We start from the raw sequence: 16,453 nt of genomic DNA, 5'->3' as shown, positions 1-16,453 counted from the left end.
ACGTATTCAGTACGTCATTGTTGTGCGTCTTGACAAGAGAGCATTCGTCTTTTCCACATACTAGCTTCAAACATGGCACCGTTAAAACAGAACTCAAAAAGTCAAGGTCCGTTTAGAGGAAAACACTTCAATAGCAAATTTTCACATGGGGGTTTATCACACAACGCCAAAAGAAAAAGAAAATGGGTTCAGGAGAACAAAGTTTTTGATGGTAGTTTAAAAGAGGGTGAGTAGTTGACTTCAAATCCATCAACGTAAATACTATTTAACATTTAAGTAAACATATTTCGATGTAGAAAACACTCATTAATTAAACACATTTTCAATAACAAATAAAGATGTTTGATATTACATCCTTTAAAAATCTAGTGTACAATTCACGTGCCTAGTTCTTTGAAATGTAATCGTTGCATTAATGATGAAAAACGTTTATTCCATTTTCTAAAGAAAATATAATTTAATTTGTGAATAAACTGCAATTATGTATATTTGAATAACGTAATAGATCCGTAATAATCCACAATAAAGGACTCGAATGTATTCTGTTTGAATCTCATCTCTGTCTCATGCTTCATCAGGTCAGGGGTTTGCCTTCAAAAGGAAGGAGAAAGTAAGGCATGAATACAACAAACTTCTTCGAAAGGAGAGGAAGAAAAATCAAGCATCAAAAGTCCAGTTAGAGGAGAAATATCCCGAGCATCTGAGACATCTGTACCTGGCTGAAAAAGAACGATTAGATGAAGAAGAGCAGGAGAAAAAGAAGAAAAGATGTGAAGGGAGAGCACTGGATAAAGAGACAGAGGCAGATGATGAACTAAACATGGGGTCGGATTCTTTACATTCTCCTGAGAAACACATCTTAAACACAACGACTGACCAAACTACCACCCCTGATTCATCTAATAAACCAGCACAGTCTGACAGGTACAGTAACAGATAGTGAATACATATGTTTGTGTGTGTATTATATTCAAATAATAGTCCATTTGCATCAGCAAAGCCACATTCCTGATTTGTGTCATCAGCTCCCACAAGGCCCCGTTCATCCAAAGGAAGCATAAAATGTCTTCGTATCAAAAGACAAAGCAAGAATATGAGAAAATGAAGGAGGAACGTGCACGAAAAAAAGAGGTGAGGCAATAGAAACTGGCCAATATAAAATGATTACATCTAACAAATGTATACGCCGATCCAAGCCTGCTGTTCGCGCTCACCTTATCACAACTTATAGCTCGTTCACATTCTCACCAGCGCACTTGGATCGGCGTTCGTAGATCGACTGGTAAAGACTGTATTTCAAATATGGCTCCTGTCTGTATACGCGAAGTTGACTGTATGTTTAAAATATCTTCTTATTAAACTGTCTGGACACTGACAAAGTTCTCAATGCTTCGGTTTGAAGGTAGGGACCCTCATTATGCTACCGTGTTAGTGTGGGGCTATTTTCAGCCTTGTTAGTGGTATTAACAAGCGATTTTTATTTGTCATTACACTATGCCCAATATACTAGCGTTATACTAGCTTTATAGGCTAAACTGTTTGTAGAGATAAAACTATTTACATTCGATAATCATGAAAACAAATCTCAGATAACGGTTGACTAGGTAACAATGTGTAATTAGACCAAAGGTTCATTTTGCGCCGGAGTTCTCCTTTAATCAGTATGATGGAATTGGTGTAGTTTTCAATTTCCTAATGAATGTGATGTCATTAAAGGGATAGTTCACCCAATAATGAAAATTCTGTCATTTACTCATCCTCATGTTGTTCCAAACCCACAAGACTTCTTCGTAACACAAATGGAGATATTTTAATGAAATTGAGAGATTTCTGTCCCTCCATGACACTCCACGCAATTACCACTTTGACGCATCAAAAAGGTCATAAAGGGATTGTAAAACTTTAGATCGAATTTTCTGAAGAGAAAATTATATGATGAATGGATTTAATTTAGGCTTTTATCCACATATAAACATTCATCATCTCACACATCAGTGTTGGTAAACAGAAGCTCAAGCATGCGAGAACGTGCAAGAAATAAATAATGAGGTTCATTCTCGTGTTACGCAGCACGTTTGAGCTTCAGCAAGAACCAATGAGGTTTGTTCTCGCTAGGGGTGTGCCGGTTTCAGAATTGGTGATGACGGTTAAGCAGACACTGATTAGCTACTGGCGTTTATTTAACATGAACAGCAAGACAACTAGAAGTGAATGTGCTTTCCATTAAATGTATCACACAGTAAACAAATCCTTAACAAACAAAACAAACAAACGTTGGAATGAATTGGAATGAACTTTGCATTTTAGACGCGCAAACTGCGTGCCGGTGCGGTGAGACGTGCATGCTCGGGCAGATTCGGCTTGAAGTCGGTCATCCTCGGACGCGGCGCCGCGCGCGCTGTTACAAAAAAAGCCTTGCACACAGCCAAGCCAAATGGGGTCTTTCTTGCCGGTCTTGCGCACCGAACGCGTCATTTTTGCCGCGCGCACCTTCGCACTCGTGCGGACGCGTCGAGTATAAACAAGGCTTTACTCTGTGTCAGCGCGCGCTCTGATCGGTAAAGTACAGACAAACCTCTCCCGAATCATCTCCAGCAGTAGCAGCCTCCGTTTCCCTCTTAAGCTGATATTAGTATTTAAACATTCTCTATGATAAAAAATGTTTGTAAAAAATGTTTTAATAGTAGGCTACGGTTTTGGCGGTTATAGAGTTCTAATGACGGTGTTCAACTATAACCGTCGATCTCACGGTTATATAATAACCATCACACCCCTAGTTCTCGCACGTCAAGCAGGTTCGGTTGAGTTTCTGTTTATGTTTGGTGATCAATGTTTATATGTGACCCTGGACCACAAAACCAGTCACATGGGTCAATTTTTTACAATTGAGATGTATACATCATCTGAAATCTGAATAAATAAGCTTTCCATTGATGTATGGTTTGTTAGGAATATTAGGCCGAGATACAACTATTTGAAAATCTAGAATCTGAGAATGCACAAAAAAACAAACATTGAGAAAATCGTCTTTAAAGTTGTCCATTTATTTTCGCGGTTGTGCTGCATTCACTTACAAAAATAAATGTTTTAAATATTTACGGTAGGAAATTTACAAAATATCTTCATGGAACATGATCTTTACTTAATATCCTAATGATTTTTGGCATAAAAGAAAAATCGATAATTTTGACCCATACAATGTGTTGTTGGCTATTGCCACAAACATACCCGTGCGACTTAAAAGCCTAAATTCAATCTGTTCATCATATAAAATCATCGTGTCTCTTGGTAGTTGCTTGGACTGTCAATGGAAGGACAAAAATCTCTCAGATTTCTTTTTTCTCAAGTATCTTCATTTGCATTTCGAAGATGAACGAAAGTAATTGATGATATTTTTTAAATTTTTGGGTGAACTAAGCCTTTAAGGAAGATCCATTATGTCATGTACATATACACATTTTCACCACCTTTAAATTCTTTGCCTAAATGATTGACGCATGTTTTATTATCTGCGTCTCTGTAGGAATTCTTGAAAGACAAATCTCAGCGTGAGGAGGCTCTGAAGAAATACAAGGAAAAGAAAATGGCAACATATCAGCTGTTGAAGAGAAAAACCAAGAAGGGTCAGCCCAACCTCAACCTGCAGATGGAGCTGTTGCTGCAAAAGATTCAAGCTCAGCGCAAATAATTCAGCATCAGACTTAAAACTGTTTCAAGTTGTTTAAAGTAAAAATGCACCACCACACAATAAAATGTGCAGTTTGGGTGAGTGTTTTTTACATAGTGTATAACTGTGTCTTTACAGTAATATTTTTTTTAAATAAAAGGTTAAAGGTGCAATGTGTCAATTTTGAGTATCTATTAACAGAAATGCAATATGACATCTATAACTATGTTATCAGTGGTGTTTAAAGAACTTACTTAATAAACCGTAATGTTTTTATTACCTTAGAATGAGACATTTATATCTCCATAACCGCGGGCACCCCCTTCAATGAAGGTCGACATATTGTGAGTGACGTCATGTTTCTACTGTAGCCGACAGCAAACAAACAGCGCTACAGAGCGCGTTTCGTCACTACCTTGAAAGACAAGCCGCAGAAACCTAGAAGCTAGCCATAAACACCATGAGTAGTGACTTTTCCCTTGTCAGTGGTGTAAAATATGTAGTTGGATTGTTTTATGTAACTTAGTTCTTCTCCCTCGCTGTGTTATGGCTTTGCTATGTGGGGATAAGTGTGCTGGTCACGTTTGTGAGACAATCAGCTGATTACTATTATTATATAATATATTAAGACCCTTGATCCTCACCTGACTATGGCTTTGTAAACTTTATCCATGATGTGGTTTATAATGGACTGTGGTACAGAAACAGTGACAATGTTACACACTCTTGGCTTACTCTGGCTTATTCTCTTGCTGTCTCCAGACGACGATATGTTTGTCCCGTTTTAGCCATCGTAGCTTCTTTGAAAGGGAGGGGTGAGCGGTGGGCTGAGCCCTTAGTGTAAACTCGACTGCACCTTTAAATTCTGCTCTACTTATGTTAATTCAAGCTGACAGTTCACTATATAAATACTATTACTAAATACTATGGCAGTAAATTTATGGAAAAATGTGATGCCTAATGATAATCTAAGTTGTAAATCCATTTTATCATTATATTTATATAGATAATGCTGTCAGCAGCTGAACTGCCTAACCGTTTTTTCAACTTTTTTAAACATTTATAGTGTATCCCATAGTTTTCACATTTCCTCTAACTGCTTTTTAAAAATATATATATATAATTTGTGATAAACGTAATGAATGAATGGTATATTTTGTTTATTAGGTAAAAAATATTGATATCAAAATAAAAAAATAATAGGCCAAATATTAAAATACAAATACTACAAAATTTGTTGCAATGCATGTAGTAACCTGTTATAAAAAAATATTTCAGATAACAAAAACATGAATCTTTAACAGCAGTTTAAGAAATCCCCATATCTCCAGTAACTGTAATACGATTTGATGAAGAGGCAGTGGGTGTGGTCAGTGAGTCACATGGCTCCTCCTCATTTACTTGACTCCTCCTCCACATCATCATAGTCTTTTAAAAACAAAAGTAAACTGATCATTTTCATTGTAATAATTACATCAAGGTGTAGTTTAAATGAGAAACAACAAATGAAATGAATGTATAGAAATATTACAATAACTTACCCAACAGGTTTCTGTCATCTTCATTGCTGTTCTTCACATCATCATACTCCTCCTGATCTCCCTCTGATTCACATGTGAAATAAAACCTCATATTGCAGTTTGTAAATCAGCTTGTGTCACTGATGATGTTATTGATCTCTTTCCCTCATGACTGTCTGAGATTATTAGATTTACTCCTGATAAAGTCATGATGATTCATTAATGGATTAAATACATGTTCAATGTTAATGGGTGAAGGGTGATAATGAAATGCAGTTCTGTGTGACTCTCACCTGTTACATCTTCAAAGATCTGTTCATTAATGATGACATCATCATAATGCTCTGGTGTGTCCACTACACGTGAACATATAGACACGACAAACATTGCATTTTATCTTACAATGTAATGAGGATAACCCATAATATCATAAATACTATAAAAGGATTATGGTAAATACACCAATAACAATAAAAAGTAAACACCATTTTTGAAAGAGTTCTGTCCACTTGTCATTACATCATCATAGCTCTCAGGTGTGTATTCTGTAAATTTAACATGAGACAATATATAATGTATATATATATATATATATACAGATTTTAATATATTTTAAATATTTCTTTCTATTATAGAATAACTGAATGACACCTGTCTCACGATCTGGTTTCAGTCCATCAGTGATAACATCATCATAGTATCCCGGTGTGATTTCCTTCATCATCTCCTCTGCATCAAAACGTGTATATTTTGGGCATTTTTTTTTATATTTTTGGGAAACAAAAATAAATGTAAAATATATTGTTGCAGGCTTTGAGTAATGAATATTAGCTGTGCCTCATTTCGGAGGCTGCGTCCTTCAGAGGTCTCATTTAAAGGCTGCATACCTCATCAAGGATGTCTTATTTAAGAAAATTAACAGTAATAAAATTGACTGTTAATCCTCGTGAGGAAATTTCTTTCTTACTTTGCAATCTAACGGTTATTTTTCCTAAATGAGACCGCCTCAATGACGTACTCAGTCTTTAAATGCGACCTCCAGAGGACTCACCCTCCGAATTGGGACACAGCAGGGTAATAATAATGAATCATGTGATCAGTTAACTGACCTTTCAGGCCATTGCCATTGGTGACATCATCATAATATGCAGTCTTGAACTCTTTTTCTATTAAGATATAATAAGTTTTAGTATTGTGAACAGTTGAATTAGTGTTAAAATATGTAAATTAATTATTTTACAATTGTAAATCAAATTAATGATTTGAATCTTCTTCAGCTCTCTAACCTGAGAGAAGCTCATCAGCATCTTCATACCCAGAATGCAGTTCTTCAGAGACGAGACTTCCTGTTAAAGAAGAGCAAAACATTCAAAAACATGTTTATCATTCCAAACAGATTGAACCCTCCTTTTCTTTGGATCATAAAGCATTGTTACTTACAACAAAACACAAATATTAATTACTAACATTTTACAAGCATTAGAGGCAGAAATCTTAAAGGGATAGTTCGGCCAAAAATGATATTTAAACCATGCATTACTCACCCTCAAGCCGTTCGAGATGCATATGTCAATCTTGTTTCAGACGAACACATTTTCAGTTATTTTAGAAAATGTCTTAGACCTTCCAGTGGATATAATGTGAAGCAATGGGGTCCACCTCCTTCAAGTCCCAAAATGTGCATATATCCTTCACAAAAGTAATCCATCCGGCTCCAGGGGGATAAACGAAGGCCTTATGAGGGTAATCCGTGCGGTTTTGTCGTAAAAATATACATATTTAAAACTTTATAAATGAAAATATCTGACTTCCGGCAACGATCGACGCGCGTTCACGGGTGATGTTTTGCTCTGCTCTCTGGCAGCTCTCTGGCTGCGCGGGCGCGTTCGTTCTACGTCACGACGCTACGTCCTAGCTCGTACGCCGACTTCCATCACCCGTGGACGCGCGTCGATCGTTGCCGGAAGTCAGATATTTTCATTTATAAAGTTTTAAATATGTATATTTTTACGACAAAACCGCACGGATTACCCTCATAAGGCCTTCGTTTATCCCCCTGGAGCCGGATGGATTACTTTTGTGAAGGATATATGCACATTTTGGGACTTGAAGGAGGTGGACCCCATTGCTTCACATTATATCCACTGAAGGGTCTAAGACATTTTCTAAAATAACTGAAAATGTGTTCGTCTGAAACAAGATTGACATATGCATCTCGAACGGCTTGAGGGTGAGTAATGCATGGTTTAAATATCATTTTTGGCCGAACTATCCCTTTAAGTTTTAGGCCTATTAGCAAACACACACATCTCCTCACATGAACACATGAACCCTCACTGCCTTCCAGAATTACACACAGGAGGAGAGACACACACACACACACAAACACACCTGCACCTACTTACAAACATGAACCCCTCCTTATAACCCTCAAAATACTCACAGGAAGAGACACTCACTGACACACACACACACACACACACACACACACATGCACCTGCAGCTCTGTGGTTTTCTGAGAGGAATTCTGTGGTTTAAAGCCGGAGGTTTAACAGGACTAATCATAGATGAACATCAAGTGTCTGACAGACTCTCTTATTAATCATATTAAATAAGTTTCATGTCTCATGTCTCACCTCTCTGAGTGAAGTGATTGTGTCTGTGATGAAGCTCCTCATAAACGGCCTCAGTCGTCGTCCTGTGTCTCCTCTTAGAGAGAGCTGTGAGTGTAGACAGACAAACCTGCTGTCAGTTCACAACACATGACTGATCACACACTGAATAAGACACAATATGACAGTCTCTGGATCTCTCCTACCTCTCCTCATCACTCTGTTCTGCTGAACCAGTATAAGCAGTGGCACTAAGAGCAGTAAGAGCAAAACTCCCAGTACAACCACAAGCACAGAGAGAGACGCTGCTGGAGGAGTTTGTGGAGGAGTGACTGATGTTGAGCGCACTGTCTGAGAAACTGGAGGAGAAGCTGATGTTGTTGTGGCAGGAGTAGTGGACACTGGCAAATCTGGCAAAACACACACAAACACATTCAAAATCATGCAAATACACAAATAATATTAGCACCAAAAAGGATGTAAAAATTAATACTATTCTTAAGAGTGTTGCTGTGACCTGCACATGTGAGTCCAGCGTGCTCTTTGTGAGAACAGTCAGTGTGGTTCTTCAGGGAGAGAGGACAGTTCCACAGGTGAATCTCATTCCCTCTGCACTCGACTCTGTTCAGCCACACAACACCTTCACCAGCACCAAAGACTGAATTCCCATCAGCCCTCAGTGCGTCTCCACAACCCAGCTGCCTGCAGACCACCTGAGCATCGCTGATGTCCCACAGATCAGCACAGACTGAACCCCACACAGCGTTATGATACACCTCCAGCCTCCCAGAGCACCGGCCCAAACCTCCACTCAGTCTGAGAGGAACATGCTCTAAAACACACACAGCAACATCACTGACCAGCTTCAGCACAACATTTACAACAAACACACACTGAAACTGGAGGACTTTAAAGCTGTGATTAATTTTGACTGTGGAATAAAAAAAAAATTTACAGTACAAAAAAATATATAAGAAAAAAAAGGAAATATAAGCTTATGATAAACTTACTTGAACACTGTCTCTGGTGAGGAGACGGAGAGTTTGAACATGTCAGACGACTCTGAGGAGACTCATGATTTTCCTTCTCTGAAATATTAAAGTTTCAAAACATCACTAATCAGAATATTAGACATAAATAATATTGAACCAAATATGATCATGTCGAACTATCTTAAATCAGTTAAAAATGATCTTACCTGAGCAGGTGATTTTGGCCACTTCATTAGGACATACACACTGTCCCCAGGCTGAAGATGGACACTGCCATAAAGCAGAGTCATGTTGCCGACATTTTAAAAATTCAAGCCAGTTATGAGACTTCAGTCCCTCTGAATTACTGGGTTCACTGCCAGATCTTCCACAGTTCAGCTCTTGACAGATCAGACTCGCTGTGTCTCTGTCCATCTTATGGTAACACACATTTCCCCAGGATCCATTGTAGAAAACCTCCACATTCCCTTCACAGCCCTCAGTTAACCTGATCTCTTTAAACTCTAGATGGAAAGGATGAAAATCAATGTAAACTCAAGTGAATCTGTTCATTTGAGATGGAAACCATAAAATAATTTGACGTTTAAATCAATTGATGCTTCTTTTAGTGCTTTTAAGGTATAAATATTTGGAAAAACAAAATGCAAATCCATTTTAAAAGAATGAGATAATTTTAATAATAAATATGTTTAAAACAATTCATACAAAGGGTATGTACACAGATTTTTTAGTAACTTTTCAGTCGTTTTGGGGGCGATATAATTTAATACTCAACAATTTTAAACAAACAAAAATGTGAAAAAATATTTTATTTATTCATATTTATAAAATACTACTGACCAAATGCACAATATGTATATTTAGCGACATTTTGTTGAATTAGCATCCAATCAGTAACTATATTTCAATTTTCAGAGTTGGTTCTGTATGTTTTTGATTCACTGAACAGAATTGACCCATTTGTTCAGAAGTCACAACACTATATATGCTGTGTGCTTTTTATTCACTAAAAGAACCGAATCATTAAAGTCATTAATTCAGCAATCGGACTACATTAGTTGTGCTTTCCATTTCATGCTGTAGATTCAGTAATGCTGTGTTGCAGTACTGATAAGTAAGAACTTCAGAAAACTCTGTCAGGTTATTTTATTACAGTATTCCATCCGCATTGAAAAGTGCATGTGGAAGAAACTTTACCGAAATTGGTTATAATATTTTCTAAATATTTTCTGAATAAGAACCTATTCTCAGTTCCCAACACTGCTTTTGATTTGCATAATGCGAGTATACTGGATATTATCAGGCACATTTTATAGGCTATTTAAATGTTATTATTTAAATGATAGTTTACCATTTACCTGAGCACACGACTCCTACATCCTCCTTGTGTTGACAGTCATGTTTCCCCCAGCCTGGAGAAGAGCAGTTCCACAGGGACGTCTCATTCCCCTCACACTCCACCTCATCCAGCCATATGGGTCCAGAACCAGGACCAAACCAGGCTGGTACCTGCTGGTTACTGAGGGCCACTCCACACTGCAGCTGTCTGCACACCACATGGGCATCTTTAATATACCAGGAGTCATCACACACTGTCCCCCATGAGCCGCTGTGAAAAACCTCCAGCCTCCCTGCACAGTCTCCCCCAGAACCCACCAGCCTGATGGACCCGCGACCTGATATTCAGAGAGAGAAAAACACATTATTGATCACTAACAACTGAAGAATCTGCCCAGATGCTGTTGTTCTCACCAAGGCAGGTGATTGACAGCTGTTGTGTGGAGCTGCAGTTGAGAGTGTGTGGAGAGCTGCAGTTCCCCAGATGAGCTTCACTCCCAGAGCACTGGAAGCCCGTCACACACTCATGACTGTGTTCAGGACTGGATGAAGAGGAGCCGGAGAAGTTCAGCACAGAGCCACAGCCCAGCTGTCTGCAGACCACAGAGGATTCAGTGAGACTCCAGGAGTCCAGCAGAACTCTCCTCCAGACCTGATGGATGGAAACTTCCAGCTCCCCCTCACACTGTCTCTCTCCAGACAACCGCACCAGACCGTCATGAACAGCCAGAGAGGAATCTAGAGAGAAGATCTCATCTTTTACTAAAATAAGAATTGTGTTATAAAATGGTGAAAAAGAGCATAATGCTCTCAGTGTCAAATAAGTTTACCAGAGCAAATGACTCCAACATCTCGTCCATGAGAACATTCAGCTCGACTCCATGAAGAGATGGAACATTCTGAGAGTTTTGTTTCATTCCCATCACAATCAAACACATCAGCCCATTCACCACTTCCCTCTCCAAACCAGTCTGATCCCACAACAGACACAGCAATCCCACAATTCAGCTGTCTACAGAGGACACTGGCAGCTCTCATATCCCAGCATGCATCAGACACTGTGTCCCATTCACTGAAGTACTGACGCTCAACTCGACCAGAACAGATGTCAGGACCATTGACCAGTCTGAGGTCAGTGTAACCTGGACAAAGAACACAGAGCTTACTGAAACTGATCAAACTAAGAACAAACCAATAAAATAATTACATTTTAGTTAACAATTTGAGTTCTCTATAGAAAGGCTGAACATTGACATTTTACCAGAACATATCAGTCCTACATCGTTGTCATGGGTGCAGTTTATATTATGTGAGGACGATGATGAACAGTGTTGAATGTGTGTTTCATTTCCTCTGCACTGAATCTCTTTTGATCCAATCTGACCATTTCCTTTTCCAAAAGCATCTTCTCCCAGCACCTGTACAGGAGCTCCACAGTCCAGCTCTCTACACACAACCTCTGCATCCTGCTGGTCAAAGGCAGCGTCACACACTGAAACCCATCGTCCTCCAAAATACATCTCCACTCTCCCAGAACACAGGTGAGACCCGTCCACAAGTCTTGACCTTCCGTAGTTTATTGTTTCTGAATATATTTACACAAAAGAGAAGACAATCTGTCATAATGATTATGATATGGATATAAAACAATAGTCCTATAATTAGCAATAGATTATATAAATAGATACAATTTGTTAAGTTGTTAAGACAATAAAATATACTACTCATCAATTAGCTGCGTGTGATTTGCTCTGATGACAAAATTACATTTAATTATTTTAAATTGCTTGTAAGATGTTTATCAATGAAAGTCTGATCAGTGATGCATTAACAGAGTGATGTATGGAGCCGCTCACCTGTGCAAATGACTCCAGCATCTTCAGTATGATCACAGTCACTAACACGCCATCCACTTGATCTACAGTTCTTCAGTGTTGACTCTGATCCATTACAGCTCACATCATCCATCCAGATTGGTCCTGATCCTTGTCCAAAGCGAGCCTGATCATCACCCACAGCCTCTACAGCCTCTCCACATCCCATCTCTCTACACACCACTCCAGCATCAGTCATATCCCAGTCATCATCACACACTGTTCCCCACTGACCTCCATGAAGAACCTCCACTCTACCAGCACAGGAACTGTTCCCACCAACTAACCTCACAGTCTCAAAATCTGTACATGAAAGAGAGAGAAAGGGATCGAATCATGCAAAGTCAAGAAACATAAGATGTAAAAAGTTGGTAAATATAAATATAAATATTTTGAACTGTACAACTAAAGCTGCGCACGAGTGTATAACAAATTGGTTGCCTGTAAAAGCTCAAATCTTTTATAAAATGTAATTGATAATTAATGATATAGTGTCACAGGATCTTAAGTTTCTAGATATAATGCTTCTATTTGTAATATTCTGCTTCAGTTTCTAGTGGTCTAATGCCATGATAGACAAACTGCTTATTTAAAAAGGTAATATTTTACATCTTAAGTTTATTTTGTACTTACCAGATGTGTTTATAGTGACTATAGAGGAGAGTAAAACGAGTGCCAGAAATACCTCCATCTTCTTCTGCTCGTCGTCACACTGTTTGTTTGACTCTGTTTCTCCTCTGCTCCCTCACACACACACTGAAGAAACTGGCTCCTGTCAGTCCCCTAAAGAGAGAGAAACTCTCACAGCTGCCAATGACACTCACTGTTACCTTATTAGACACAACAGAGGAAATCATCAAACATAATCACTGACAAATCACAAAGCAGCATTTTTATTTTCTCCATATATATCAATAAAGTGTGAGCGCTGATGAGCGGGACTCCTCCTCCAGCGTGAAGAGACACTTCACTGAGGACAGACTCGTGTCAGTCATGTTCAGCGTGGAGAGAAAGTCACACTAAACTTACAGGAGATTGATAGAGAAACACTGCAGGTTATATTCAGCATCAAAGCCTGTATCTACACACACAGCACACAAGCCTGATGACTGACTGCACACTACTGAAGCTTCAGTTCACACACAAAATACTTGATCTTTGTTATAAATATATAAATCATATAAACTGAACATTTTAAAGTTGATTTTGGAACAAATGTGTATAATATCAAGTGTATTTTACTATACTGTTATGTTCTAACCAATAGCACACTTAACAGTAGTTAATAAATTATTAAATAAACTGGAATGGTTGTGTGCAATAAACAGACAAGTTTCATATCACATCTGTAAATAAACATTGCTTTCTTTTCCACCTATATTCATGTGGCATTACATTCAACACATTTGTATAGCTGTAATGTGTGTTTAATATTGCAATGCATAATTCCTCCAGCAGCCGGCGGCAAAACACTTATTATAAAGAGAAGCAGAAAAGAGTCTGGTCCATGTTAGAGCTTCTCATAGCCTACATTTTTATTGGCAGAAAATGTAAATTAGTTTTTTTACTGCTACTTCGTTTACAGCTACAATTTTAATTTATTACATAGGGTGAAGTCAGCAAAATTGGGACACTTTTGTGGTAAACTGTGTATTAAATACAAATACATCTATACACTTTTAATATTTTAAACAAATGCTCAAGGTCTCTTGAATCTCCAACTATGGTTGTTTGAAGGAATATGGGTGTTTTTTTTTTTTAAATATACAAAGATAATTTGTACTTACCAGATGTGTTTATAGTGACTATAAAACGAGTGTCAGAAATCCCTCCATCTTCTTCTGTTGGTTTGTTTGACTCTGTTTCTTTAAATTAAATACAAATACATCTATTCTACCTACACTTTTAATATTTTAAACAAATGCTCAAGGTCTCTTGAATCTCTTGAGATTCAAGGTCTCAAGGTTCAAGGTCTCTGAATCTCTAAAAAAAAAAAAAACCATATTCCTTCAAACAAACAACCATAGTAGAATAGATGTATTTAAAAGATTAAAAAATGAAAAGAACCCATTATTCTATAGCCGTCTTCAGGTAGGTAAATGTGTGATTGGATAATACAATTGCTTGCAACAGGATATTGTACAAATCCTTTTTTAATATAATTTTTTTTTTAAAGAATCTATGTAAAACAATAGCCTACATTTATTACACTGTAACGTATTGTGTTGATGATGTTTCATGCACAGCTCAGGGCTCCTTTATTAAAACATTTTGGCAGTAATAACCTTTGAACTTTCAGTAAAAAGCTTTGTTTTTGTTTTCAGAAAACAATTTCATTCCATTAGCTTTTGCATATTCAAAAGCTATTTCTCTACAAAAAAAAAACGCTTTAACATGTTTTGTATTTCCTTCTCAGACCACTATGACAAAAAAAAAAGGTTTTCTGCCAGAGGCATGCATCCACTCACAACACCTTTCACTCTTTTTTCAAGGATTTTGGAACACATCATGTCCTGGCCAAATAAAAAGAAATCTAGTTCCTGCGCTGTCTCCTGTCTCCACTCTTTACTCAGTGGTGGACCCTTTCATTCTTTATTCACTACATCTCTTGTTTGACTGACATGTTTTGTTTTGTTTTTCTTCATTTTTTTCATTTAGCCTATATAGCTTTGTGACATTTTCTGTCAAACAAAACAACTTTTCACAGTAAGCAATGTAATCTTTTATTTTATAGGATTAAAACTTAAATTTTTATTTATTTAGCCCTATTTATTTATTTTATGAGAAAAATAGCCTAATACATTAGTTGGATTCCATTTAACTGTTAATATCTCCCCTAGAACAACAGCACATCAAGTTATGCGTTCACTGTGCTGGTCACTGATTTTACTGTAATACTTTTCTAGAACAGCAACATCCATTTATCGCGCCCGCTCCGTTCTGTCTGAACGTTTCCCGAGATTCCCGATACAGTTCTTAGTTGATTTAGCGTAGCAACAATTTAGTTAATACAGCGGCCAACTCAATCCATGACCACGACTGAAAAGTATATATCCATTCATTGCACAGAAACTCACCGCATTTATATGCGTTCACAACGACACTGGACGCGTCAAAGCGAACTTGGCGTCACATCCATCTCTCGACATCTTGATAACTTACTGTTCATGTTTGAGGGTTCAATCATCAGGTGTTCTTGCTTTATTGAGAGGTGCTCAATCTACTTCCAGTCTCTGAGTTTGGTCAATACTCCTGTTGACAAATGGTGTTTTGCTTCACCCAATAAAATTTATTAATCCAAAATAAATTCATCTGATCTTGTTATTCGCTAAATTCTTGCTAAACCTCTTTTTTAATTGTATGAAAGAACTTTAAAAATACATCATTTCAATACAATTTTCTGAGAACAAAAAGATTTTCAGTGTCATGTAATTCTCATAATTTTTCAATGTTTAATTTATACTATGCTTTTGTATTCTGTTGTTGTTATTACTTGTGTATTGTTTTGAATCAATACAAAATGCTGTTCATGTTTCTTGTTTCTGTTCATGTGGTCAAGAAGTAATAGGTACAATAAATATATTACAATGAAAATTATAATAAATAAAAGTAACAAAAAATGATCATATGTTACTTTCATATTGAGGTAACTGGATTAGTTTACTCTTTCGATTAGATAAGAAGAAAAGATCGAATAAGTTTACCTTGTCTTAGTGAATGTAATGTCATGTAACATATTCAGCACCCTTTAAATTCTTTGGCAAATGATTGATGCATGTTTTATTATGCCTGTCTGAGTAAATTCAATTTTGAAAGAGTTGAAAAGTTGTTGAAAAGAAAAACCAAGAATGTTCAGTCCAACCTCAGCCTGCAGAAGAAGCTAATGCAAAATATTCAGTATCAACCACAAAATAAGACAAAAAAACTGTTAAAAATTATTTAACGTATTTAAAATTTAAAATGGAACATTACATAATAAACTGTGCAGTTGAGATCGGTGTTTAAATGTGTTTATTTATTTATTGATGACCAAAATTATACGTACAATTATCTTTGCATACCTTTTTGTTGTTATCACGCAAATATTTAAATTCAATTGCATTGGGAATTGTTATGCTCTAAATGTATTTAAAATCTTGTCATTGGATAGTGCTGTCAACTGCCTAAAATACTGTAATTTGCCTAAAAATACATTTTCCACATTTTCTTTTGTCCAATATCCTCCAAATGCTCTTTAAAACAATATTAATTCATAAAGTTCATAAAAATTAATTAATTGGTTAAAAAACGTATATTTTGAGTATGCATTGATATAAAAATAACAGGCCAAATACTGAAGACTGAATATTTTTGTTGTCAAATTTTGCAACGCATGTAACATTTCATAGAAAAAAGAATTGAAATAGCATAAAAACATAAGGCACTGATGCATTAGAAACAACATAACAAT

The 16,453-nt window shown here is 37.0% G+C and overlaps 2 protein-coding genes across 2 annotated transcripts in view; one reads left to right on the top strand and one right to left on the bottom strand.

The window, feature by feature from the left end:
• Positions 1 to 13,408, bottom strand: part of LOC130089884 (deleted in malignant brain tumors 1 protein-like) — a 94,514-nt gene extending 81,106 nt beyond the window's left edge. Inside the window, exons 1-3 of the mRNA XM_056257450.1 lie at positions 12,637 to 13,408; positions 11,986 to 12,306; positions 11,391 to 11,714 (exon numbers count right to left, since the gene is read on the bottom strand). Of these exons, the coding sequence (XP_056113425.1) occupies positions 11,391 to 11,714; positions 11,986 to 12,306; positions 12,637 to 12,694 (703 nt within the window). The 5' untranslated portion in view covers positions 12,695 to 13,408. The remainder of the gene's footprint in view (positions 1 to 11,390; positions 11,715 to 11,985; positions 12,307 to 12,636) is intronic.
• On the top strand, positions 3 to 3,737 carry ccdc59 (coiled-coil domain containing 59). Its single transcript, XM_056257554.1, has 4 exons — positions 3 to 226; positions 579 to 924; positions 1,026 to 1,131; positions 3,524 to 3,737. The coding sequence occupies exons 1-4, from the start codon at positions 73 to 75 to the stop codon at positions 3,686 to 3,688; spliced, it is 771 nt and encodes a 256-aa protein (XP_056113529.1). The 5' UTR covers positions 3 to 72; the 3' UTR covers positions 3,689 to 3,737.
• Positions 13,409 to 16,453: the final 3,045 nt, after the last annotated feature.

Source organism: Rhinichthys klamathensis, unplaced genomic scaffold, assembly GCF_029890125.1.
Source record: "Rhinichthys klamathensis goyatoka isolate OS25496 unplaced genomic scaffold, OSU_Roscu_1.1 h1tg000139l_1, whole genome shotgun sequence".
Taxonomy (NCBI): Eukaryota; Metazoa; Chordata; class Actinopteri; order Cypriniformes; family Leuciscidae; genus Rhinichthys; species Rhinichthys klamathensis.
Note: the sequence above shows the minus strand (reverse complement) of the source record. Positions and strands in the feature narration are given on the sequence as shown.